The 23,924-nt window shown below is 38.5% G+C and overlaps 2 protein-coding genes across 2 annotated transcripts in view; both read left to right on the top strand.

Annotated features, from left to right (window-relative positions):
• The first annotated feature begins 2,751 nt into the window (after positions 1–2,751).
• Positions 2,752–15,851, top strand: Ltv1 (LTV1 ribosome biogenesis factor). Its single transcript, XM_076859674.2, has 11 exons — positions 2,752–2,908; positions 3,899–4,030; positions 5,099–5,266; positions 8,959–9,046; positions 10,735–10,873; positions 11,212–11,467; positions 13,044–13,171; positions 14,276–14,415; positions 14,889–14,941; positions 15,118–15,318; positions 15,447–15,851. The coding sequence occupies exons 1-11, from the start codon at positions 2,906–2,908 to the stop codon at positions 15,555–15,557; spliced, it is 1,419 nt and encodes a 472-aa protein (XP_076715789.2). The 5' UTR covers positions 2,752–2,905; the 3' UTR covers positions 15,558–15,851.
• Positions 15,852–16,337: 486 nt separating this feature from the next.
• Zc2hc1b (zinc finger C2HC-type containing 1B) overlaps positions 16,338–23,924 on the top strand; it is a 45,973-nt gene continuing 38,386 nt past the window's right edge. Inside the window, exon 1 of the mRNA XM_076859675.1 lies at positions 16,338–16,606. Within this exon, the coding sequence (XP_076715790.1) occupies positions 16,567–16,606 (40 nt within the window). The 5' untranslated portion in view covers positions 16,338–16,566. The remainder of the gene's footprint in view (positions 16,607–23,924) is intronic.

The following is a 23,924-nucleotide window of genomic DNA, read 5'->3' as shown; positions in this document are numbered from 1 at the left end:
TTAGTGAGACAAATATCCTTGCTTTCAAGTAGATTATTACAGTCTGGTTGTGGACACAGAAGAAAATGAGGATTTGTAATTTAGTGTAATAGTGCAGAGTAGTGTAATCACAGAATACAGTGAGAGCATTTGGGACAGGCCGAGTTTTTGAAGGAAATAGGAAAGTTTCCTACAGGCAGGCAAGGTAAAAATTTCCCCAGACGCTGCCATTTTCTTTCTATATCCTGACAGAAACACAGAGTACCTTGACCGTTCTGTGACCTGGCCAGCTGCATGTTTTTCTTTCCCTACAGGCTTGATCCCAAGCCGGGGCCTTGAACATTCCCAGGCACTGATAAAGCTGTGTAGGTTATTGCTGAAACACTGAAAGATCAAAATATGTTGCTGAACACATAGAAACTAGCCCTGGCCCTGAACCAAATACCTTAAATCCTCATATAAACTCCATAATCCACTGCCTTGTCGTGAACATACCTATGTAGAACATATTTGCTGTCACTGAAGCCCTCTGTATACAAATTCTTGATAAATGTTTTGGACTCATCACTCTGGCATGCAGTGCTTCTTTCTTTGGAATCCCCACTGAGCCCACTTCAGAACAGTTTGGGGCAATCCCTTTCAGAAACTCCTTTGCTATCCGCTTGGGGCACTCCAGCCTAAAGTTCAGTGGGAGAGAAGATATGGCTAAACTATGATTTGAAGAGTGGGAGAGGAATGGAAGAGCCTTTGAGATGGCAGAAAAGAGTCCATCTCTCTTATGCATTTGGGAAGTGCAACTAGTTTCACAGGGCTGGATCACAGAGGTATTTGGCAGAATAAGGAGGTATTATGTGAAGCTGATGGCTGGAGATTAGTTGATAAAAAAAAGTCTTGGTTACCATGAAAAAGAGATTGACTTTATCCTGAAATTATAGGGTAGAAAGAATACAGGTAAGTAATGTGATTATAGTCTTAACAATGATAAATGTAATAAAATGGGTAATGAAGTGGTACATTTGGATAGTCATAAGGCAGAATCAACAGAATGTGCTGGTTACTGCCTTCAGGAGACAGTGAAAAATATGGGTAAGGAATTACTTTCCCAAGGCAGCCAGATGAGCTACACCTATAAGTTTTTCCTCTTTGTGACCTCAGGGAAGCAAATTCAATTCTCTGAATGTCAGACTCATTGGCTTAATGTTAACTAATTGTACATGCAGACTTGATGAAGGAATTGAATGGTGTAATGAATACAAAGTGCTGAGCAGCTGTATTTAGTGTTTGTATTAGACCAACAAATATGTAAAATAAGCATAATGTTATTTGGGGTAGGGGGCCACAAGTAGTGTGATTAGGATGCCAGGCTCCAGGAAGTTTCCTTAGGCCTAAAGCACTGATCTGCCATATACTAATCATGTGACCTTAAGAAAGTCACTTAGTTTATCTTTTTTTTTATTATTAGTTGTTCAAAACATTACAAAGCTCTTGACATATCATATTTCATACATTTGATTCAAGTGGATTATGAACTCCCATTTTTACCCCATATACTTATCTTTTTTTAAAAAAAAATGCTTCATTTTTAGTATTTGTAAGATGATGAAGATAGTAACACCTCTCCCACAGTGTTGTGATGGGGAAGAGATGAGATAATTCAGGCAAAGTGCTAGAACATCAATTCACTTAAATATTGAGTGCATGTGCCAGATATTAGATACAATAATAAATAAAATAGATGGAAACAAAACAAACCCTGGCCTCCTGGATCATTTTTCTAACAAATACTAATAATGAATCTCTAGCACATAGAGTGCTATGTGTTATCTATTTCAAAGTATTGTCTCGAGGCAAGTTTTGCGGTCCTAACCGTTCTATAATTTTTACTGCTTGGAAAAAATAATATTCCATAAATATTTGTAATGGTAATATGTTGGGCCTAATTATAGACGCGTTGCAAGATAATTCAGACATGGGGAAGATACCAGTAATTGGGAAGAGGAAACACAAATTTGAGGACAGTTACTACCGATAAAACTTTCAATGGAAATTAGATGGAGATTTTATTTTGTCCAAGAAAAGCTGAGAGTTTTTCAGCACCTGCCAGAAATCTTCCCAAGAAGATATGCTTATGGCTTAACTCGGTTAAACCAAGATAAAACATTTTGAGGAACGACTTGGAAGAAAACTAATTTCACAGTAAGATATGCAAACGCCAGAGATTCATATATTATTTTATTACTTCCATGCCTCTACAGTCAACATTTTCGGAGGTTTTGTTAACAGGATAGGTGGAGGCAATTTATTGCATAAGGCAGAGGTCGGATCAAATCTGGGGTTGCCTTCAACAGCAAGGACCGATCCTGTTGCTAGGCAACCGATTGTGGCCCTCGCCTTAGAAAGGAGGGAACCTGACCTGGGGTGGGGGTGGGGGTAGCCACCTCTCTTCTGCACCTGTACAGGGCTTTTGTCTGCGATGGTTGGGAGGGACTAAGGGACATCAGTCAATAGGGATGCTAGATTTGCCCTGCTCTGGGTAGAGGACGCTATAAAGGGAAGCTCAACCATAAGCACCAACCCCCTCACGCACCCCAACAGAGCAGCCCCACGACCCCCCTTTCAACGTTGCAAGAATTCCTTCCGACAAGCGCCGCCCGCCCGGGGGCGGGAACCGAGCAAGCCCCACCTCCCGTAGCTCTCGCGACCGTTGAGACGGCGCCAAGAACGTAACTTCCGGCGGCGACCCATCAGCTCCTCCGTGATTGGTCCGTTCTCACAGGCTGCTGCGTGACGTACCGCCCGGGACCTGTGGTCGCACGTGTGTCTAGGCCTAGAGACCGGCCCGGGAGCCGGCCCGCGGCGTCCCCCGGGATTTCGAGGGTGTGGTGGCCGCCGCTGTGTTTGGGTGTGAGTGCCGCGCGGCTGCAGTATGGTGAGCAAGCCTCGTTCGTCTCGGCGACCCGGCGCCGTAGTTTTACCGAGGCCGGGTTGGTTTCGGTAGTGCCAGTGGCTACAGCTCTCTCTGTCTGAATTATGTCAGAGGCTGCTTGACGCACAGTGATCCGAAATGGGCCGACCCCCTCATCCCCGGGCACTCTGCCCAGAAGGAGTAGTCCGGAGAGGTGGCTTTCTTTGTATCCTAGGGGCCTGCACCTCTGCACGGCTTCAGATCATGGAAAAACCTGTGACACCTGACCCGATCTCTGCACCCCCTTCTTCCTGGGGTTGGGTGGAGCGGGAGCTGCTGGTCACTGCAGGCCCAGGAGTGGCAGATATATCTTCTTGTTCACTCTAGGGGAAAGACAACTTGTGGGAGAGTAAGGTTGGGCCTTTATAAAGAAAGTCACTCAGTGGATTTCTGTTTGGAAAATCAAGGTTGAATAGCAAAATAAAAAAGTTTGGAGATGGAAATGAATCTTATTAAACATAAGCCGCTGTTTGTGTCCTGGTTTTCTTTACTAGTTGGTAGAGAGATGTTTACCTGTCTGGAACACCCTACTCCAGATTGTCTTGTGGCAGGCTCACTATCCTGGTTCATCCTGTCACGGCAAGGTCCCCATAGCACCCAGTCTAAAGGGACTCTTGAGTCATTGGCACAGCACCATATTTAATTTTCTTCACCTGAAATCATTGTCTTGTAGATTTGATTGCTAATAACAGGAACCTTACATCTGACTTCCACTGTTATATTCCCATCTCCCATAAGGAGGTCTGTCATAGAATAAGTGCCCAATTAATAATGTTTTCTAAAAAAAATCATGGGTTCTATAGAGCACAAGTGCCATTGCCTACCCTAAATTGTAGATCTGAAAAGTCCACTGATCCTTCACATAATTCATTGAAGCTACCTGTGAGGTCTAAGGTATTATTTACTATTTTAGATCCTGTTTTAATGAATTGTCTTAATTCTCTTCCTTTGAAGCCTCACAGGAAGAAAAAGCCCTTTATAGAGAAGAAGAAAGCTGTCTCTTTTCACTTGGTCCACCGGAGCCAACGGGATCCTTTAGCAGCAGATGAGACTGCACCCCAGAGGGTTTTGTTACCCACACAGAAGGTAGTTTCTGTTCTTTAGCCAGTGAATTTATAAACTATTAGGGCATTTGTTTGTGTTTTTCATGCTGAGGATCTAACCACAGCCTTGCATATTCTAGGCAAGAATTCTACCACTGAGCTACACTCCATTCTCTGCTAGTAGTTTTAATAAATTGTTGGCCAAAGATGATTCTCAAATAACTGGTCTTCTGAGAAATAGTCTGTGATTCAGTTTTCAATACATGTGCTAAATTTTTGCATAATGTGTATTTATTTTGATTGGGAGGGTAAAGCATCTTCATTTGAGATGTTTAAATGAATAATTCTTATAAAGTAATGATAAACATTTACTAAACCACCAGCTACAATTCTGTATGATGTTATTTAGGACACAACCATATGCTCAACCTCTGCTTTCCTGAGATCTGCCATTTAGAATAGTCTTTTTGTAAACTTCATTTTGCCTCCTGGTCATTCATCTCATGAAATATAAAATATCTGAGCTCATGCATTAGCTTTGGAAAATGTCAGGGAGCCTTGAAAAGGATGATTTGATTTTGTTAGAGTATACTTGTTAAGTGTAGATGACATAAAAGAAAGTGTTGGGGAACAGTAGCCATATTTTAGCTCTTAAGTACATTGAGAAAATTATACTTTCTTTTCAAAGCCTGTAACTTTTCTAACCTTCCAAATACATAATATATGCATTTATTTCTTAGCTTGAATTGTTACATGAAAATGTTTAGTAGAATGAATTGTTTTTGTTCCTGTTTGTTTTATTTATCAAGGTCTTGCTATGTTGCCTGGGCTGGTCTTAAACTTGTGGGTTCAAGGGATCCACTTTACTCTCTCAGCTATCTGGGGCTGTAGGCATACACCACTGCAAATGGTTTGTTTTCATTGCATTTTAATTTTATGTAGAATCTGGTTTAGAAGTGCTGCATTTCCTGAGTTTGTTAAGAATTCTTTGTCTCATTCCTATAAGCCATCGTTCATGTGCCATCTGCCTCCTAGTCAGGAATCTGTGCTTATATTATTGCTGAGCCCTATCCAGATAAGGCGTACTAATTTCATTTTGTTATTGTCCAAGATAAATGATGAAGAAAGGCGAGCAGAACAGAGGAAGTATGGTGTATTCTTTGATGATGACTATGACTACCTACAGCACCTGAAGGAACCATCTGGGCCCTCAGAGCTTATTCCTGCTAGTACCTTCCACAGCAGCAAAGATGAGAAAGAAGAAACTTCAGTAATTCCAGTAAGCCTTTTCAGCAATTTAAGCATGAGAGCATGAATGTGGGAAAGAGTGAAGAAACGACTGGTTGTTTTAAAAAAAAGATAACTGTTTCCAGCAAAAAATGGTGTCTATATGAAGAGCACAGATAGGCCATGTTTCCACTTAAAAATTGTATATGTATGTGCATACCTGTATCATCAGAAGAGTAGGCCATCTCTTCTGGTGGCAGGTGGTAAAAGCCATAACATTTGACAGTTTCAGGACTTCTGATTAGTGAGTCATGTGAGGCAGCACTTTTCAATAGAGGAAAAGCAGCTAACTTTACATTAATAACCGTTTCAGGATCATAAACTGTTCCAAGATAGACTATAACTTTTATGAACTATTTAGATCTTCAACACTTTTGTAAAAGCTGCAGGCTAACCATAAGAGAAAACAACATAAATAGATTATTTTGAAATGCCTGTTATTCTTCCCAATAAAAGTGCAGTCCATTTTAATACTTTTATCTTTTAGGTAGAAATGAAGGCATGTGTTTATATAAAACTAGTGCTATTTTAAGTTCTACTCATTCCCCTCCATCCCTTCCATTTATGTTAAGGATGCCTATGTTGTGTGCTTCTGTTTTAGCGTAGAGTAAATTTTCCTGTGGGAAACTTTTATATTACCTGGCAGTTAAAATAAAGGAGATTTTTGTTGGGATTATAGACAAGAGGAAGAGATTAAAAGGGGGAGCACCAATTCCCAGTTTTTCGTTTTCTAATCTTGTCATGATCTGGTGCTTCTTTCCTCAGAAAAGATGTGATCATAGCTCTTCTAGTCCATAGCTTGTCTCTTATGCAGAGTTAAAAGTGTTAGGTTTCAGGAATTCAATTCAGAGAACGAGGTAATGACTGCAGCTGTTCCTTTTGTAAACTAGGACATATCTCTTGTAAGACCCTGCATTCCATCACTGTGTTGATATCATAGTAGAACCAATTTCTCTGTTCTTTCCCAAGCCTGTTATATCAGAAGTAGGGTACTTTTGAGACTTCCTTCTGTACTCCATTGAGGGAGAGGAGAGGCCTAATAGTTGTTCAACTTCTTTATCTTTCCTGGGGAGAAAGTTTTTAATAAAGATATAATATTCCTTTGGCTGAATCATATTAAGGATTAAGCTTTTAATCCTTCATTTTAGGTAAAAGAAATCACTAATTGATTTTTTTAAAAACAGAAAAAGACTATTGAATGGATACTTCAGTTGTACTTATAAGGACAAATGAATTATGTTTAAAAACAAAAGTGCCATTGATATTCTATAGTGCTGTACAAAAAAATGTAAATTAGTCTTACTAATTTAGTCTTACTTTTATGACTTTAATTTGTGACAAACCAAAATTGAATAGACCAGATGTTTTAGCTTTTTGCTGCTGTGACTAAAGGATCTAACCAGAACAATCTTAGGGGAGGAAAAGTTTATTTGAGGGCTCATGGTTTCAGAGGTCTTAGTCCACAGGCAGCTGGTTCTATTCCTTGGGGCTTAAGTGAAGCAGGACATCATGGTGGAAGAGTATGGCAGAAGGAACCAGCTCACATGATGATCTGAAAGCAGAGACTTCACCCTAGTTACAAACTATATACCCCGTAGCCATGCCCCCAGTGAACCACTTCCTCCACCACACTCAGCCTGTATCTAGTCAACAGTCAATCCTGTTAGGGATTAATTCTCTGATTAGGTCAAGTATATAACTCAATCATTTTTCCTCTTAACCTCTTGTATTGTCTCTCACATGAGCTTTTGGGGGACGCCACATTTAAACCATAACACCAGAAATATTGAATAAACCTTAGAAACAACGTAAGGTAATTAGAAAAGACATTACAGAAATAATGCTTGAGCTTGTCTTGTTGATTTTCATGAAGATGGTGCTTTGGCAGAAAATAGTTGGGCAAACTCAGAATAGGAAAGAAAAAAAAATAGAAAAAAAAAGTTGTACTCTTCTAAAAGGGAAAGTAATCACTATCTGAACTCTTATCATGTATGTGACTGACTATTTCCAAGATTTGAAGAAATCTCCCATGGTTAAATTCACTAAATTTACTGAGGCTGAGCCCTTCCCCACTTTTTGTCTAGTAATCACAAAGAGTACTGTTTAAAAAAACCTAAGAATATATGTGTGTGTATAGTGAGTGCATTTATGTAGTATGTATGTATATATAGTGTTGTGGGTCACAGTGATAGGCATATTGCTGCTCAATAAATTATTTTGAATTATCAAATGACAGTGAGGGATTGGACTTGATTTATGTGGTCATATTATACTAAGAAATTTGGACATATGGGGTAGGCCTTGATTTTATGTGGCCTTGAAAAATTGGGAGCTTAAGTACAAAGTGAAGAATGAGAACCTATTATAAATTTATGAAAATACTAAGGGAGTTTAATCAGACAGGTATGAAGGTTGAATTAGGGGTAGACTAATGGAGCAGCTGTTGGGGCAATCTACATCTTGGTTAGTCCATAAATTGGATGGTGCCTGAAGGAGGGGAGTAAAGTCATTCTCTGCAAGAGTTCAAAGGGACACAGGGACAGAGAGGAATGATTATGACCACTGTAGAATTTAAGACAGTTGATGCAAAGAAAGGCTTTGTTGTTACTAGAGATGGGATGTTATCTCTAGTCTTAAGAGAAAAAGATTAATTTTGTTTTGAAACTTTAGGCAGGTGGAGTTACAAGATCTGGATTTGAGTCCTGAAACCTCTCTCAGTGACCAGTCTCAGGCAGACATAATGTTTTATCCTTTTAAGCTTCTATTCTTTCACTAAAATGCACATCTTAGATGGTGGAATTGTATGTCCAAATGTGTAAGTGGCACACAGGTGAGAGATTACAGAATGTAGTTGTGACATTTCCTAAGTTTGTGATAACCAATTACCATATACTACATGACCTAACAGAAATTTATTGTTTCTTTGTTCTGGAGGCCAGAAATCTGAAATCAAATTATTGGTAGGTTCAGTTCTTTCTTAGGGGCTCAGGGGGAGGATTCTCCTGCTTTCCTTACTTATAGCTTCTAGAGCTTGGTGGCAATCTGTCCTTAGAGTTCCTTGGTGTATGGATGTTTCACTCCAGTGTGCCTCCATCTTCACATCACATTCTCCCTGATGTGTCTGTCTTCTCCTGGCCTCTTTAAGGGCATACTGGCCAGTGGACTAGAGCTCACCCTAGTTCAGTATGACCTCATCTTAACTATTTGTACAAGATTCAGTGCATTTTCTTTTGCTACTAATAACACCCACAGTCTTGAGAAAGTTATAAGGAAAAAAGGTTTATTTTGGCTCATGTCTGAGGTTGAGGGGCTGCATCTGATGATGCCCTTCTTGCTGGCAGAGAGTCAAGGCATCACAGAGAACATGTGAGTGACCTAGAAAACTGACTTTTATAGCAGACCCACTGTAGTCACATGAATGGATTAGTTCATTCATAATAACAGAGCTCTGATCACCTCTTCCTACCTGGTCTCACTTCTAATACCTTATAATGGGGAATAAATTTTAACCTGAGTTTCAAAGAAAATAGACCATAATCAACCATGAAAGACTTTATTTCAAATGTGGTCACAGTCTGGGGGGATGGGTCGACATAAATTTTGAGGGGACACTTTTCAACCCAGTATAGTAGTTGGAAAGTATTTTCAAAGTAAACCTAACAATTGTCTAATTTCTTTTTTAAGAGTACTGGAATTAAGTTGCCTTCATCTGTGTTTGCATCAGATTTTGAGGAAGATGTTGGGTTATTAAATAAAGCAGCTCCAGTTTCAGGTGTGTTTCATTTCTGTAAGTTTTCAAATGGATAAATTTGTGTTTTATAAACAGAAATGTAATGATGTAGGATTTTGCTAACCTTAATATAGGATTAAAACAATTGAGATGTGTCTGTAATTCATGTTAAAGATCATGAGGAAGGGACAAATGGTCAGCAGCCTTTTGTGTTGTGCCATCAAATTCCTCAATTGAAAGGGATCTCTGAGAAATTCAAGTTTATGGCAGTCTAATAGAGAAATTTTAAATCACCTAACCTTTTCAAAGACAGTGTCACATTCATTAACAATACTATAATTTTGAACAATAATCTTTTTCACAATTTCTCCTAAGAGTATATAAATATTTTAAAGAAGTTTTCATTTACTACCTATTCAAGGTACACTGAAACTGGTTTTTAAAAAGTTTTTAGCATCAACATTGTAGTTTAGAACAAACACAAAAATCCAAGTAGTGTTTTGATATTTTCTCCCAAGTTGCCTTAATTATTAACTTAACATTTGCATTGATTTATTGATTTTTTTTTTTTTCTTTAGACTTAAGTTGCTAGAGTGTTAGGTTAAACAGAACAAAGCATGGTCCCGGATCTCGAGGACTTTACTTCAGTTATAAAAAATAATAACTGCTAACTTATAGTAATATCAATTTGGTAAATACTGATGAGGCAAAGGGTACCAGACCCAGCTTCAGGTTGTTAGGCAAGACTGCCTAGGGGATGTTTAGGTTAATCTGTTTTTAAAAATTTTTTAAATTTATATGCATGGTGCTGGGAATCAAACCCAGAGCCTGTTGCATGTGAGGCAAGCACTTCACCACTGAGCAATACCCTAGCCTCCAGTTGATTCCTTAATAAAAGCCACTTGGAAGAAGGAGGGAGGGATGGAGAATTTATCCCACACAGAAGACTGAATGTCAGAAGCTGCATGCATTTTAGCATGCCAGAAGGAAGGGTGAGGATTAGTAAGAAATGCAGCTGAGCCGGATGGAGTGGCGCATACCTGTAATCCCAGTGGCTCAGGGGACTGAGGCAGGAAGGTCTGAGTTCAAAGCCAGCCTCAGCAAAAGTGAGGTGCTAAGCAGCTCAGTGAGAACCTGTCTCTAAATCAAATACAAAATAGGTCTGGGGATGTGTCTCAGTGGTTGACAGCCCCTGAGTTCAATCTCTCGTAGCCCCTTTTCCCTAAACAAAGAAATGCAGCTGAAAAGTTAAGCAGTGGCCATGTATCAGACAGTGTTAGAAGCTGTGTTGAATCAGAAGGTTGAACTTGAAAGGTTTTCTCTAACTTCATAGTTTTTTTCATTAGATGGAAGAACATCACCGAAGAAACAGGTTGAGATTTATTAAAATCTCGAGAAAAAGTGTAATAGTGTATAAATACTTAATTTGAATCACTTCTAGCAGATGAATTTTAAAGCCCAGTTTTTTCCTGCACGTGAAAGCTTTGAGTTGCTAAATAGATTAATATACATCTACAGTGGAAGAGTGTTTTTCCCAGTAGATACTGGAAGAGAAATTTTGCCTTTCATCTCTTGTTTTTAACTGGACTGAACTTAAGGTTTTAAATCATTCCTTTATCCTCACTAACTAAATAGAATCTGGTATATTATATTATGGGTACACAGATTATATAAAGTGGATGAATGGTGCTTTCTTGGAAATTATTGCTCAATTTTTGTTTTCCTTTTAGGACCTCGACTGGATTTTGATCCAGACATTGTTGCAGCTCTTGATGATGATTTTGATTTTGATAATCCAGATAACCTACTTGAAGATGACTTTATTCTTCAGGCTAATAAGCCAACAGGAGAAGAGAGAATGGATATACAGTATGTGTGAATTGTTTCAAAGTCAGATGACATGACTGGCTCCTTCAGTGAGAGGACTACCATGTTTTAGTAGGAAAAGACCTTCAAGAGTATTCATCTGAGACATCTTTATTTTAGAGCAGAAAATAATTTAGTTTGAGACATCAGCTCTTTATATATTGGTGGGAATAAAGTCAAATATCAGCTGCCACTTCATTGCTTTTCTTATCCCACCAGCATCTCTATTCCCTTCTGTATAAGAACCCTTCCTGAAACACCCTCCTGTTTTACTTATGTAAAGTTGAGTTGATCTGTTATTAAATTATTTGATGAGTTAACTTATGACTCTTGGAATTTAGGAAATGTGAAAGTGAAGATGGCAGTGAGTGGGAAGATGTGGACGATGAGAAGGGGAGCAGTAGTGACGATGACTATGACACTGCAGGCCTGGTGTCAGATGATGACATGGCTGCCCCTGGGAAACCTCTTACACCCATGGAAAAGCACTTGTTCTGGGATGAGGAAACAAAAAGTCGGTTTACAGAGTATTCTATGACTTCCTCAGTCATGAGGAGAAATGAACAACTGACCCTACATGATGAGAGGTTTGAGAAGGTGAGGTCCCCATAAAAGATGTTTTAGTATTTTCTCTAGTAACTGACTTCTAAAAAAATGAGAAAAAAGCTGTGACTTTATTTCAAAGCCTGAATTGTAGTGTACTTGATTTGGTTCTTCTATCATGAGTTTTCTCCAGGGCTTCCAATCCTATTCTCTAGACTATCTTTACTATCTTTAGTCTCACCCATCCTGTCCTGTAGCACTTTCCTCCACCTCATATCATCTTTCTTAACATGCTTATTTATTGTTTGTTGTATCTAGATTTGTTTCACATTGCAATGTTAGTTTCCCAAGGGCAGAGATTCTTATGTGATTTGCTCACTGGTACATGCCTAGCCCTAACGTGGTATCTGGCATACAGTAGGCATTCACTGTCCAATAAATGATGAGTTAAGGAATGGTTCCCTTCCAGGTTTGTAAACCCAAGACGGTTCTAACTTTGCTACAATCTCATAACATGTTAGGTTCCCTCTTCTGTGAAGAAAGGCAAAGAGTTGCTGGGTGTGGTGGTAGCGTACACCTGTAATCCCAGCTACTTAGAAGTCCAAAGCAGGAGGATTAAAAGTTTGAGGCCAGCCTAAGCAAATTATTAAGACCCTGTCTCAAAAATTTTTAAAAAGGGGTAGGGATATTGCAAGAGCTCTTGGCCTGGCATGTGCAAAACCCTGGGTTCATTTCCCCAAACCAAAGAATAAAAAGAAAGAAGCCAACTGTTACTACAAATAACCTCACTTGTCAGGAGATACGTCAGCATTTGCATACTCTTTACAAAGGCTAACATTGTAAATGCTATTTGAATAATATAACAAATACCTTCTGAAGAAAAATAGAATTATACATTAATAGGAGGCTGTGTTCAATTACAAGATCTTTTAGTCTTTATAACCAAAGAATTTGAAAATGTTTGTTTGTTTGTTTTCTGTTTTTAGTTGTAGATGGACACAATGCCTTATCAAATTTATTTATTTTTATATGTGGTGCTGAGAATCAAACCCAGGACCTCACATGTGCAAACAAGTGCTCTACCACTGAGCCACGACCCCAGTCCCTTTTTTTTTGTTGTTCCTGGGATTGAACTCAGGGGCACTCAACCACTGAGCCACATTCCCAGTCCTATTTTGTATTTGATTTAGAGACAGGGTCTCACTGAGTTGCTTAGCACCTTGCCATTGCTGAGGCTGGCATTGAGCTCACGATCCTCCTGAGTCAGCCTCCCCAGCCGCTAGGATTACAAACATGCTAATCACCATGCCTGGCCTGAAGATGTTTTTAAAATGTTCTGAGGTAAGGATCTCTGCCTAGCATTTTATTCTCTAAGCTCAGTAGAGTAACTCCTTTTCATTTTAATTGGAAACCTATTTTCAGTCTAAATGTGAATCTGGAATACTGGCTTGAAATCTGAAATATCTTTTATATCCTATTATGGTGCTAAATCCCTGCAGATATTTTAATGGTAGTTATGACCTTAAAGTAATTCTTAAATAGTGAGTAGAAATAATGTTGACATACAACATTTAAAAACTGGAGTTAATGAATTTGTTTATTTTTAATGGTATGTTTTTTCTATTTCAAGTTTTATGAACAATATGATGATGTTGAGATTGGAGCTCTGGACAATGCTGAATTGGAAGGTTCCGTTCAAGTAGATAGCAATCGCTTACAGGAGGTTTTGAATGACTACTATAAAGAGAAGGCAGAGAAGTAAGTAAACTTTCCTTTCCCTGCTTAGCTGCTTCACCCCCCCCTCCCAATCTCCAAATGAGATCTGTAGTGCTACAGTGAAATTCTTGTCAGATTCCATTAGTAAGGAAATAGTACATTTTTTATAAACTTTGGCTCATAGATTGCGTGTCAGTTTTGCCTGCATTTTGATATTAAGAATTCTGAAGCCAGCTGGGCTCAGTAGTGCACACCTGTAATTCCAGCGGCTCAAGAGGCTGAGGCAGAAGGATCTCTTTCAAAGCCAGCATCAGCAAAAGCAATGTGCTAAGCAACTCAGTGAGACCTTGTCTCTAAATCAAATACAAAATAGGGCTAGGGATATGGCTCAATGGTTGAGTGTCCTGGAGTTTAGTCCCCAGTACTGCCTCCCCCACCCCCAAATAAAGAATTCTAAAGCTAAATGTGACAGTGGGAGCATGCTGGGAACCACATTTTCTGTATTCTTGACTTAAAAAGAGTCATGGTTGGATAACTGAGTGTCAGTGGAAAACGGGGAGTAGGGTGGTTCTTCTAACCTTCTTGACTGAAGAATTACTTCAACTTATGCCCTTTCTTTTCATGTTTCTGGAGTGCTGGGTGTTGCTGAGTATTCTGAAAAGCAGGTAGTCATGGCTTATAAAGGAATAATAGTTTTAATCTCAGTTGATTTGCAGAACTGACTAGTGAATTTTGTTGTGAATCAGTATGTGCATCAAGGTGACTTTTTTCTGAGAGAAACTCATGAGGAGTTTAAATCTGCCAGAAAGGTCAGATGTTCCATGATTTCTGAAATATGCAGATCCCACAGCAGGAAAAGAAGCTACACACTTGGAGTGAATGATATAAATACTTTGGAGAGATGGATTGGCTAGTGCTTTTTTAGGCTTTAAAAAATTCTGTCTTCTCCATCTTGTTTAATACATAACCATATAAACTTGCCAATAGATCTCACTTATCAGCAGAGTAAATGTCTAAAACCCACTGACATAGGAATATATGGGTTTAAAAAATTGTTAAAGAGTTTCTGTAGTTGTTTTAGTCACATATAATAATGAGGAATTTCCTGTCTCCTTTTGTCTTCATTTTTAAAAACATAACCAAAAGCTGTGTAAAATTGAATACTCTTGAACCCTTTGAGGATCAAGACCTACCAGTGAATGAGCTTGATGAGTCTGAGGAGGAAGAGATTATTACTGTAGTCCTTGAAGAAGCCAAAGAGAAGTGGGATTGTGAATCCATTTGCAGTAAGTATCTTTGTGCCTACTCTACTGCCATAAATGTGATAGTAATTTTAAAGTATTAAGTACATCAACTTTGAAAAAGTACATCTATTTTAGTAGTAAGTTTTTAGGGAACTTATGAAAAGGGCTTAGAAAGAGTAATATTTTCTATTATTGATTAATAACAATTTAAAAACATTTATGAGGGAGACTCCACTGTTATTTTGTACTACAAAAACACCAAGGTCAGCAATATAGTGACCTTAATAATATATGCTGAACTAGAAGTGTACTTATTGATGCATGATTTTGGGGGGTTTGTGAAAAAGAATTAGGAAGTAGTAATATTTCTATTAATGAGTTGTAAATAATTTTAAAATGTTTGAGAGAGACTCCAATGTTATTTCACATCACAAAAATACCAAGGTCAGGAATATATGGGATTTTAGTGCTTAACTGAAAGCGTACTTAATTAGTGCATGACTTTTGTTTTTCAGGTACATACTCAAATTTATATAACCATCCACAGCTTATCAAATATCAACCAAAGGTAAGCCCTGATATTCTAAGCTTTTTGAAATGTGCAATGTGGGAAGAGGAGTGTACAAATTTTCTCACAGTAGCTATCCCTTTGTGGCTGACAGCACTATTAGGAATAGCACCAGCAGTGAGCTATTTTAAAGATATGGGAAATAACTCTAGTGTCATTTCATCTTTTTATTTCAGCCCAAACAAATCCACCTATCTTCTAAAACAGGAATACCTCTCAACGTCTTACCTAAGAAAGGGCTTACAGCAAAGCAAGTGGAACGAATGCAGATGATTAATGGCAGCGATCTGCCCAAGGTATCAACCCAACCACGTTCTAAAAATGAAAGCAAAGAAGACAAAAGAGCAAGAAAGCAAGCTGTAAAAGAGGAGCGCAAGGTAAAATATGTTTTTTAAATACAAGATTTATGAAGATTTGGTGGAGGGGAAATTTCAGGAGTTTTCTCCTGTGAAAGTAGTCTCTATTAGTTTAAAGATATGAATAACATGAGGATCCTCTTATACAGGAACGAAGAGTAGAGAAGAAAGCTAACAAATTAGCATTCAAGCTGGAAAAAAGAAGGCAGGAAAAGGAGCTGCTGAACTTGAAGAAGAATGTTGAGGGTCTAAAGCTATAGACAGCTGAATGTTGAGGATAAAGCGCGTTCCCCGTTATGGGCTCCTTGTTATGTTCAGTTTATCCAGGATGTTAAGAGAGACAAGGCCGCTTGCCATTTTTACTGGCAGATGTTGAAGAGAAAAATACAATATTTGTATTGTTTTCCTACCAGCAAGTTTCCCCTGTCAACTGTCTTGTAAATATTGTATTGTTTTAAATTTAATATTATAAGCTTAGATTTGCTCTAAAATAAATGACTTCATGAATGTGAAATGTTTGGATAAATTAAAGGAAAATATCTTCATAACTTGAATGGAATTGGTATATTCATTTATTTGTATGGTTGTCATAGTTGTTTTTCGCAGATGTTCTCAAATATTTCTTTGAAACTTCTCCACGCCTTTTCAGGAATTACATGGTTTAATTTGCTGTATGTAGAAAAGTGGCCTGGTTAAACTCAATTTTGAAATGCTGAGTTTATTCTGCTCAGTGGTGAGAATAGTTTTCATGAGAACATTCCTCTAGTAGGAAGCTGTTTTCCCTTGCTGTATACAAAAAGAACATTTCAGAAGGATGGGAAACTTAATATTAAAGTTGTTAGCATTTAGATTTCCTGTTATGTGACTGCATGACTATCTTATGGGATTTAGGAACAGTGAAGTCAGGAAACAGAGAAACTGAAGAAGTAATCAAGAAAACCTCTTTGGCTTTAAAGAATCCCTAGCTGAAAATCAGATATTTATTCACTTGAGTTTAAACTAGAAAGTTTAATCTTTTCAACCATATTTAATATTCAGACCCACTTATGCTTAATTAAAATACAGATTGAAAACTTTCCCTCCTTTCAGTGAGTTGTTTTGTGTAACATCAACTGTTCCAAAGTTTAAGCAGTGACACCATCACAATTGTTAATTATTTGGTAAACTGTGACTTCTTGCAACTGACAAGTGGCCCTTGTTCATGTGTCCCTGCCTAATGTGGTGTTATATGGACTGGACTCTGAAAATCTGTGGACACTATTCATCTGAATGAGGAACAGCATGGCTGGGACAGAGCCATTTTTGGCAGGTGAGCTGAATTTGATATCTGACTTATTAGAAGGGTCTTCATCTGGAATTAATTTGAGTATGATAGGTGTCACAAAGCTGATAGGTATCACTTTATTCTGCCAAATGAATTTTTTTTAAAGAGTTATATGAAAACCAACAGCATAGGTATTCTATCAACATTGATTTTTTAAAAGTAAATAAATAAATAAAAAGTGTGGCTACACAGCTTGTCATTATAGAAGTTGGCTACCAGTATCTAAATGCCAACCTGTAGAAGCAAAGAGTCGGTTGGTGGCTTATGTGAATATAGGGGATGTAAATCCTGAAAGGATTGACAATTTTGGTAATTCTCTCAACTGAAGTTTCTCAAAACCAGCAAGAGTGTTGTAGACATTTGATACGACTTGATTCTGGTGCTACTTTCAAGTTTTAAGTCAGCATATGATGTATTTTGCTGTTAGGAGAATGTGACCAACCTCAATTTTGAAGCATATCATTAGGCTGATTATATTTCCTACTTAAAGGTTTGATTTTATTCTGGAGAATAAAGTCACAGAAATTAAAACAAATTTGCTAATATTATGTTTTATTTCACCCACCACCCCTAGCCCCAAACTGTCTTCCACATCAGGCACTCAAGTTGGCCAACATTTTAGCCATCTGTAAACAGTGTCTGGAAACGGAACATACATGCTCCTTGCTAAATGATGGCAGTTCCCAGAGATAAAGGATTTTGCCTTCAAGAACCACAGATGAGAGGAGGCAGGGTGTGTGCAGCAAAGATAACTGGCAGTGCCGGCACTGTGCTAAGTACCACTTGTAATGGGGACCTTGGTACTTACTGATCCCTTGAAGGTTCTTAAGTTTGTGCTTAGTTGCCCCCTTCTCCATAAGCTTTTTCCTGAGCATGTGTTTAAAAATAACATACCCGCCTTCTTGGCATTCTTTATCCTCCCCTGCTTTAGGTTTTCCATGACATCTGTTGACATCTGAAACTCTTTTTTTGGTTTCCTCTCAGTAGAGGAAGGCAGAAAGTTTTTGCCTTATCCCAGTGTTTAAGATAGTCCCTGTCATTTGTAGAATCTCTAAGTAGGATATGAGTGAATGGGCACATGGGAAAGGCATTTCAGAAAATACTTAGAAGTAACTCTAGTGCTTGGACTTCCTGGGGTTAACAAGGAGGAAGACCTAAGATCCCAGAGAAGGAACAAAGTCAAAAAGAATTTGCCTGTATATTTTATTTGGTTTAAGCATGGTCCACGATTGGTTCAAAGCCACTTCAGATATTTCAGCTCTACTATTATATTTAATTCTGAATATCCTAACTGCTGTAAACTGTCCATGTTTACAGTTTACAGCAGTGTCATCTGTGACACACTGTATCCCACAATATCATTGTGATGTCATCACATCAACTCAGGTAAACAATAGAACTCTGACTGCCTTGTGACCTTACTGTTAATATTGTCTATACTTTTGTTTCCTCAAGTGTCTTGATACTGGTTTGCTTTCTCAAGTTTGTCCTAATTAAAAGACAGAAGAAAGATAAAGGGCAGAAGGTAAAAATTCTAATGGCCTTATGTGTTGTGAAACTTGCAAAACATGCCCACTTTTCAAGTTAAGAGTAGAACTGATAGGCCTGTACATCTGTAGACCTATTCTCAATTTCATTTTATTCTTTCCCCTCAGGAAACTTTCAGTCATACACCAATGATCTAGGTTACTATGCATATTTTTTTCCCTAAATCATCTTTATGGTATATCTGAATGCAGAATCTTCTTTATTTTGGAACAGCTGAAAAAGAAGCATAAACTCAGCTCTATGAAGTCAGCATTTGCTGTGAAGGCATCCTTGAAAGGATAAACCAATCAGTCTCTGGGACTGACTTCAGTTTCTAGAGTTCATAGGAGTCCCATGTGTTCTTGTTATTGAGTGAGGTGATGAGTCCTAGGAAGTAAGTTACCACATTAGGAGAATATGACCTCAATTTTGAAGCATATTGTGATTTAGGCTGATTATACTCCATACTTAAAGATTTGATTTTATTCTGGAGAATAAAGTCACAGTAATTACAACAAATTTGCTAATATTTTTATTCTACCCATCACCCCTAGCCCAAACTGTATCTTCTGAACCAGGAACTCAAGTTGGTTAACATTTTAGTTGTCTGTAAACAGTCTAGATCTGAAGAACTGTGCTTAGGGGGTTATATCTTCTGCTTCTGAGTTAACCATGATCTATTCCCATCTCAAGATTAACATACAATCTTGTGGGACGAGATAAACATCCTTAGCACATCTTGACATAAAGATGTAAAGGAAAGAGCAGAAACTTCATTGGGTCATGGTCAAATGAGCCAAACAGAGAACAGAATGTTGGTCAGATTTCTTTGGATATATCACCCTAAGAACGTAGACATGTCTTGGCACTGATGGCCAAGTAGCATTTAATAGACTGAGCTTTGTTGTAGAGTAGGTTTTAGGGCTCATCTAATGTCAGTATTTTCAGGTATTTCCTAGTTGGATGATTAGATTACCAGGGAAGTTTTAATTCAATTCTGCCTTGAAGGTAAGGGTCTGGCAGGCAAGTTCTAGAAGCCTAGGAGAGGAAGAGGCATGTGGTATTCTCTGCTTTCAGTGTAACTTTTTGTGAGGTTAGCCACTATAATTTACATATGGACACATACATGTACATCTAGATACATGCACCTACAGTTGGTCCTCATTCATGGATTCTCTATTTGCAAATCTACCACTGGCTAAAATTTCCTTCTAACACCCAAAACTACTCAGGGCACTTTTACAGTCTTTTTTGGAGATATACATAGTCGTAAAAAAGGAACCCAACAAACATTCCCAAATGAGATCAAACAAGGTGTGCCCTCAGGTTTAAGGTCTCATATTGTAAACAAGTGCTCTTTTCAGGGTCAACTTGTCGACTTAGCTCTCCTTTTTTTTTTCTGTTTCCATTCTTGGTACCTTTTTTTTTTTTGATGATGATTTCATTGTTTAAAATGGCTGCCAAGCTTAGGCTGAAGTGCCATCTAGTGTTCCTAAGCACCAGGCTGTGATGTGCCTTAAAGGCACGTGTGTTAGGTAAGTTTCATTCAGTCTTGAATGCTAGTTGGCATGAATTCAATGCTATTGGGTCAGCAACATATATTAAGTAGATGTCTCTAAACAGGAACACACATTAAGTAAGGTTTTGTATTGATCCATTGTCAAATATTTTTTTGTTTGACCTGAGATCCACAGAAACCTAACCCTGCATTTCCGAGCAGTGGTTCCGTATTTGCTAATTCAGGGATTCGGTGACTTTATGGGACCTAATTACGAATAAGTATCCGTACCTACCTAGCTGCCTGTTTTTGCTGTAGTACCCACACCTTCAGCTGTCCCTTGCATTGGTCAGTGTGCAGACCTTCTTTCCAGAGAAGAGGCAGCTAGAGAAACATCAGTCATCCAGAGGTTCCCCGAGGGATGTGGGGGATGGTGGTTCAGATTTCCTCTTGGTTCTTCATACTTTGACACTCTTCATCCTCATTCACCTGCACCAGTTACAGAGCTTCATGGTGCCCCAGGGTTCCTATGACTTGGGTTCTGTGGTGTGATGTGGTTCCCAATTCTCCCCTGGGAAACAGATTTTGAAATAGTTGTAAGTCTTCCATGTCACTTACCATGTCTATCAGCTTTCTAGATCCCAGTTTTCTGTTGTTAACTTTCCTCTCTGTCCTCGGGGTTCTTTTTCCATACCGCTTTGTCCCTTGATTACAGTTTCATTGGAGCTTAGCAGAGAGAGCAAAATTAAATGGGACATTCTTTCTGTCATCCAAACTGAATGGTTTTTAGTTCCTTTTCTTATTTCATGACTTATGTTCCCTAGATTTAGTTGATAAATTGAGGCATTGTGGCAGCCCCTTGCCATAGGGCCATGGAAGATATTGATATTGCTAAATATTTGCATGTTCTGGACTGCAGAGAACCTAAGAATTCTTTGTTGACATGTGAATGAAGACATTGTCTTCCTTCTCTACCATGCCATGTATCTCTAAAAGCATTTTTAACTTCCAGCTCAGAAAGGGAGTATCTAATCAGAATCAAGTCAGTGGTCGAACTTTTTTTTATTCTATTCCTCCTTATCTTTGTTTCTTATAAAGCTTTTGAGCTCAGATATTTATGAAGCTTAGTTTTATTTTTGATTTGGTAAGCAAAATAACTCTTTTCCTCATTTAAAAATTTTCAAGTATCATAAACAAATGTTTAAAAAGAATAGCTACCATAATAGTTGACTAAGTATGAATCCAAGTCGAGGGGGAAAAGATAGAAATAGCTGTTGATCCCAGGTGTGTGGTGGTGGATGCCTGCAATCCCAGCAACTTGGGAGGCTGAGGCAGGAGGATCACAAGTTGGAGGCCAGCACCAGCAACTTAGCAAGGCCCTATCTGAAAATTTAGAATTTAATAAAGAGCTGGGAATGTAACTCAGTTGTAAAAATGTTACTGGGTTCAGTCCCCAGTATTAAGGGAAGGGAAGAAAGGAATGTTGGTACTGTTATAGATATTTTCTATCAAAGGTATTCTAATACATTTTTTTGAAAGTTACTCATTAACTCTGATTTTTTAAAAAAAGTAATGCATACTCTTTGTATAAAAAAAAACTTGAAAATGCAGGACACTAAAGAATAATCACATTTATTCTTACTCCCAGAGGTAGTTTGTGTGTACATGTCTTTTCAGACTTTCCTTATAAATATATGAATGCATAAAATTTATCAACATTTTCCATGTTATTCTCTCACAGAGCATTTTTAATTGTTATATTTTTATTTTTCAATTGTTAGTCTGTTCCTCTAAAAAGCCAAATAATATGATTATTTGCTCATACAGGTCATGTGGTCTCTGTTACAACTGCACAACTCTGCTGTGTACTGTAAAAGCAACAATAGATACTAAACAAATGAACATGACCGTTCCCATAAAACTTTATTTACAAAACATAGTCCCAGATTTGACCCACAGGCTTAGTTTGATGACCCCTGAATAATAATTTTGAATGTTTTTTTGACATGATTACAGCTTCACAAAAAGTTGCAAAATAGCATGCAGTGATCTCATATGTCCTTTACCCCATTTTCCCCAAGTTATATCTTAACTACAGTACCACATCAAAAGCAGGCAATTGACATTGGTACAATGTGAGTTTGTAGTTCTAAACTTTTTTTTTTTTTTTTTTTTGTGATAATACTGGGGATTGAACCCAGAGCGACTGTACCACTAAGCTATCCTCAGCCTTTTTATTTTAAGGCAAGTTCTTGCAAACCTCCTGGCTCAGCCTCCCAAGTCACTGGGATTACAGATGTGAGCCACTGTGCCCAGCAGTTCTATACCATTTAAACATGCATAACCACTACCACCGAAGAAGATAAAGATCGATTCCATCATGTGAAGATCTCCCTCATTCTACCCCTGTCACAACAGTTCCTATCCCTCGACAATCTAATGTTTCTCATCCGTTTAATTTTATATGTTGAGACTGACATTCAAATAGAATAATGCAGTATATGACTTTTAGAAATTGACTTTTTTTTTCCTCAAGATTTAGATCCAGCTAGGTTGTTGCAAGTATCAGTACTATTCCTTTTTATTGTTGTGTAATATTTTAGGGTATGGATATACCACAGTTTAACCATTTACCTACTGAGGGAATTTTGGTTATTGCAAAGGGTTCTTTTAAGGTGTAATGATTTTCATGTGATTCAATATATGGTGCCATAATCTATGCAATTCTTTGATCCCCGCGCTCAGTTTTGCTGGCGAGGAAATAGACAAGCTTCAAACTTGGGCATGTAGTAGTCTGTCTATATCCAAGTTTTGAATTGAATCTTTTTGTGTCTTTTCTGCTTTGTACAGGGGATTGCACCCAGGGGCTTTTACCATTGAGCTATAACCCCAGTTCTTTTTATTTATGTATTTTTTTAAGACAGTGTCTTGCTAAATTGCTGAGGCTGGTCTCAAATTTGTGATCCTCCTGTCTCAGCCTCCCCAAAAGCTGGGACTATATAGGTGTGTGCCACTGGACCTGGCATATCTGTCATTATTTTATACTGTTTGAATTAATTAAAACTCACTGATTTAAACCCAAGGTCATTGATTCTCTAGGAATTTCTAGTTGCTTTGCAGATTACATGCTGACATAGTAGATTTATAGTTATAGTGCTGATTGAATTTATAATCTGAATACTTGTAGATGGAGACTCGGGTTCAGGTCTCAATGTTACCTGAGGCTTTAGAGACATCACCCAACCTTGAGTCTCCATTTTCTTCTCTGTTAAAATAGTACCAACACTGTCTCTCAGGGATGCTGTGAAGGACAAATAAATAGAGAAGGAGTTTTGGGAAAAGGAGAACATATAAGTGTTAGTCATATTCATAAAAAGAGTTATCCTTCGCAAGTGTTTTAGAAAAAGCAACATTTTACATTTTTATTTACAAGTAAGCATGTGGAGGGTTGGGGTAACTTTGCTGAAAGTAAAATTTAAGACCCAGTTTTAGAGTCCAGAGGCCCAAAGAAGAAGGGGGAATAGAGATCTTCGTGTGTGCTGAGGTGGATGACCCGAGTTGAAAATACGATACCAATTAACAGACGTGAGAAAAAATTGTTTAAATCAACAACGTCTGCAGCAGGCTACCATCTGCTTCCTGTTAACCAGACCTTCCTTTTGCAAATTGTCTCCCCCTGGTTTCCATGACCCTGCTCTCTCCTGCTTCTCCTGGCTTGTCGTCCTCCTTTTCTTGGCCCTTCAATGTGAGTTTCCCCCAAGGATCTTCTCTGCACTTCTCTCTCCATGACTCCTTCCCTGGCAGTCTCTGCCTTGACTTCATTCCTCAAAGCCTGCATCTGTGTGTCTGACCCTGACCTCCCCGTTTCCCTCCTGCTGGCTGCATGACTCGATTTCAACTCGGTGCTTCCAAGGCTGAGGTCATTTTCCTCCCTAAGATGGCCTTCCTTCAAGCTCCCTGTTTCCATCCGCAGCCCCACATCTTCTCAGGCCTTCTGCCTGTGAGCTGAGCACGGTCCTCAGCTCCCTTCTCTCTCTGCCACAGTCCACCCCCACCCCCACCCCCAGGCTACTCAGGGCATAGAATCTTTGACATGGTTCCCTTTCCAATGCAGGCATCCACTTTCAGCTTTTAAATCAAACTCCCTTCTTCTCTTCTCACCTGTGTTATGTGACTCTTCCACTTCCAGTTCAGTCCCTGGTTGTTCCCTTATTTGTAAAGCCCACACGATGATTCTAATATCAAATCTCCATGCTCAGACCTCAAACTGCTTTTAAA

The sequence above is a fragment of the Callospermophilus lateralis genome, chromosome 6 (genome assembly GCF_048772815.1).
Source record: "Callospermophilus lateralis isolate mCalLat2 chromosome 6, mCalLat2.hap1, whole genome shotgun sequence".
NCBI lineage: Eukaryota > Metazoa > Chordata > Mammalia > Rodentia > Sciuridae > Callospermophilus > Callospermophilus lateralis.
This window is presented reverse-complemented; position numbering and strand designations above follow the sequence as displayed.

Coding starts and splice junctions, on each gene's coding strand:
- Ltv1 (XM_076859674.2), top strand. Junction 4,031..5,098: donor TTTTGTTACCCACACAGAAG/GTAGTTTCTGTT, acceptor TTATTGTCCAAG/ATAAATGATGAAGAAAGGCG. Junction 5,267..8,958: donor AAGAAACTTCAGTAATTCCA/GTAAGCCTTTTC, acceptor TTCTTTTTTAAG/AGTACTGGAATTAAGTTGCC.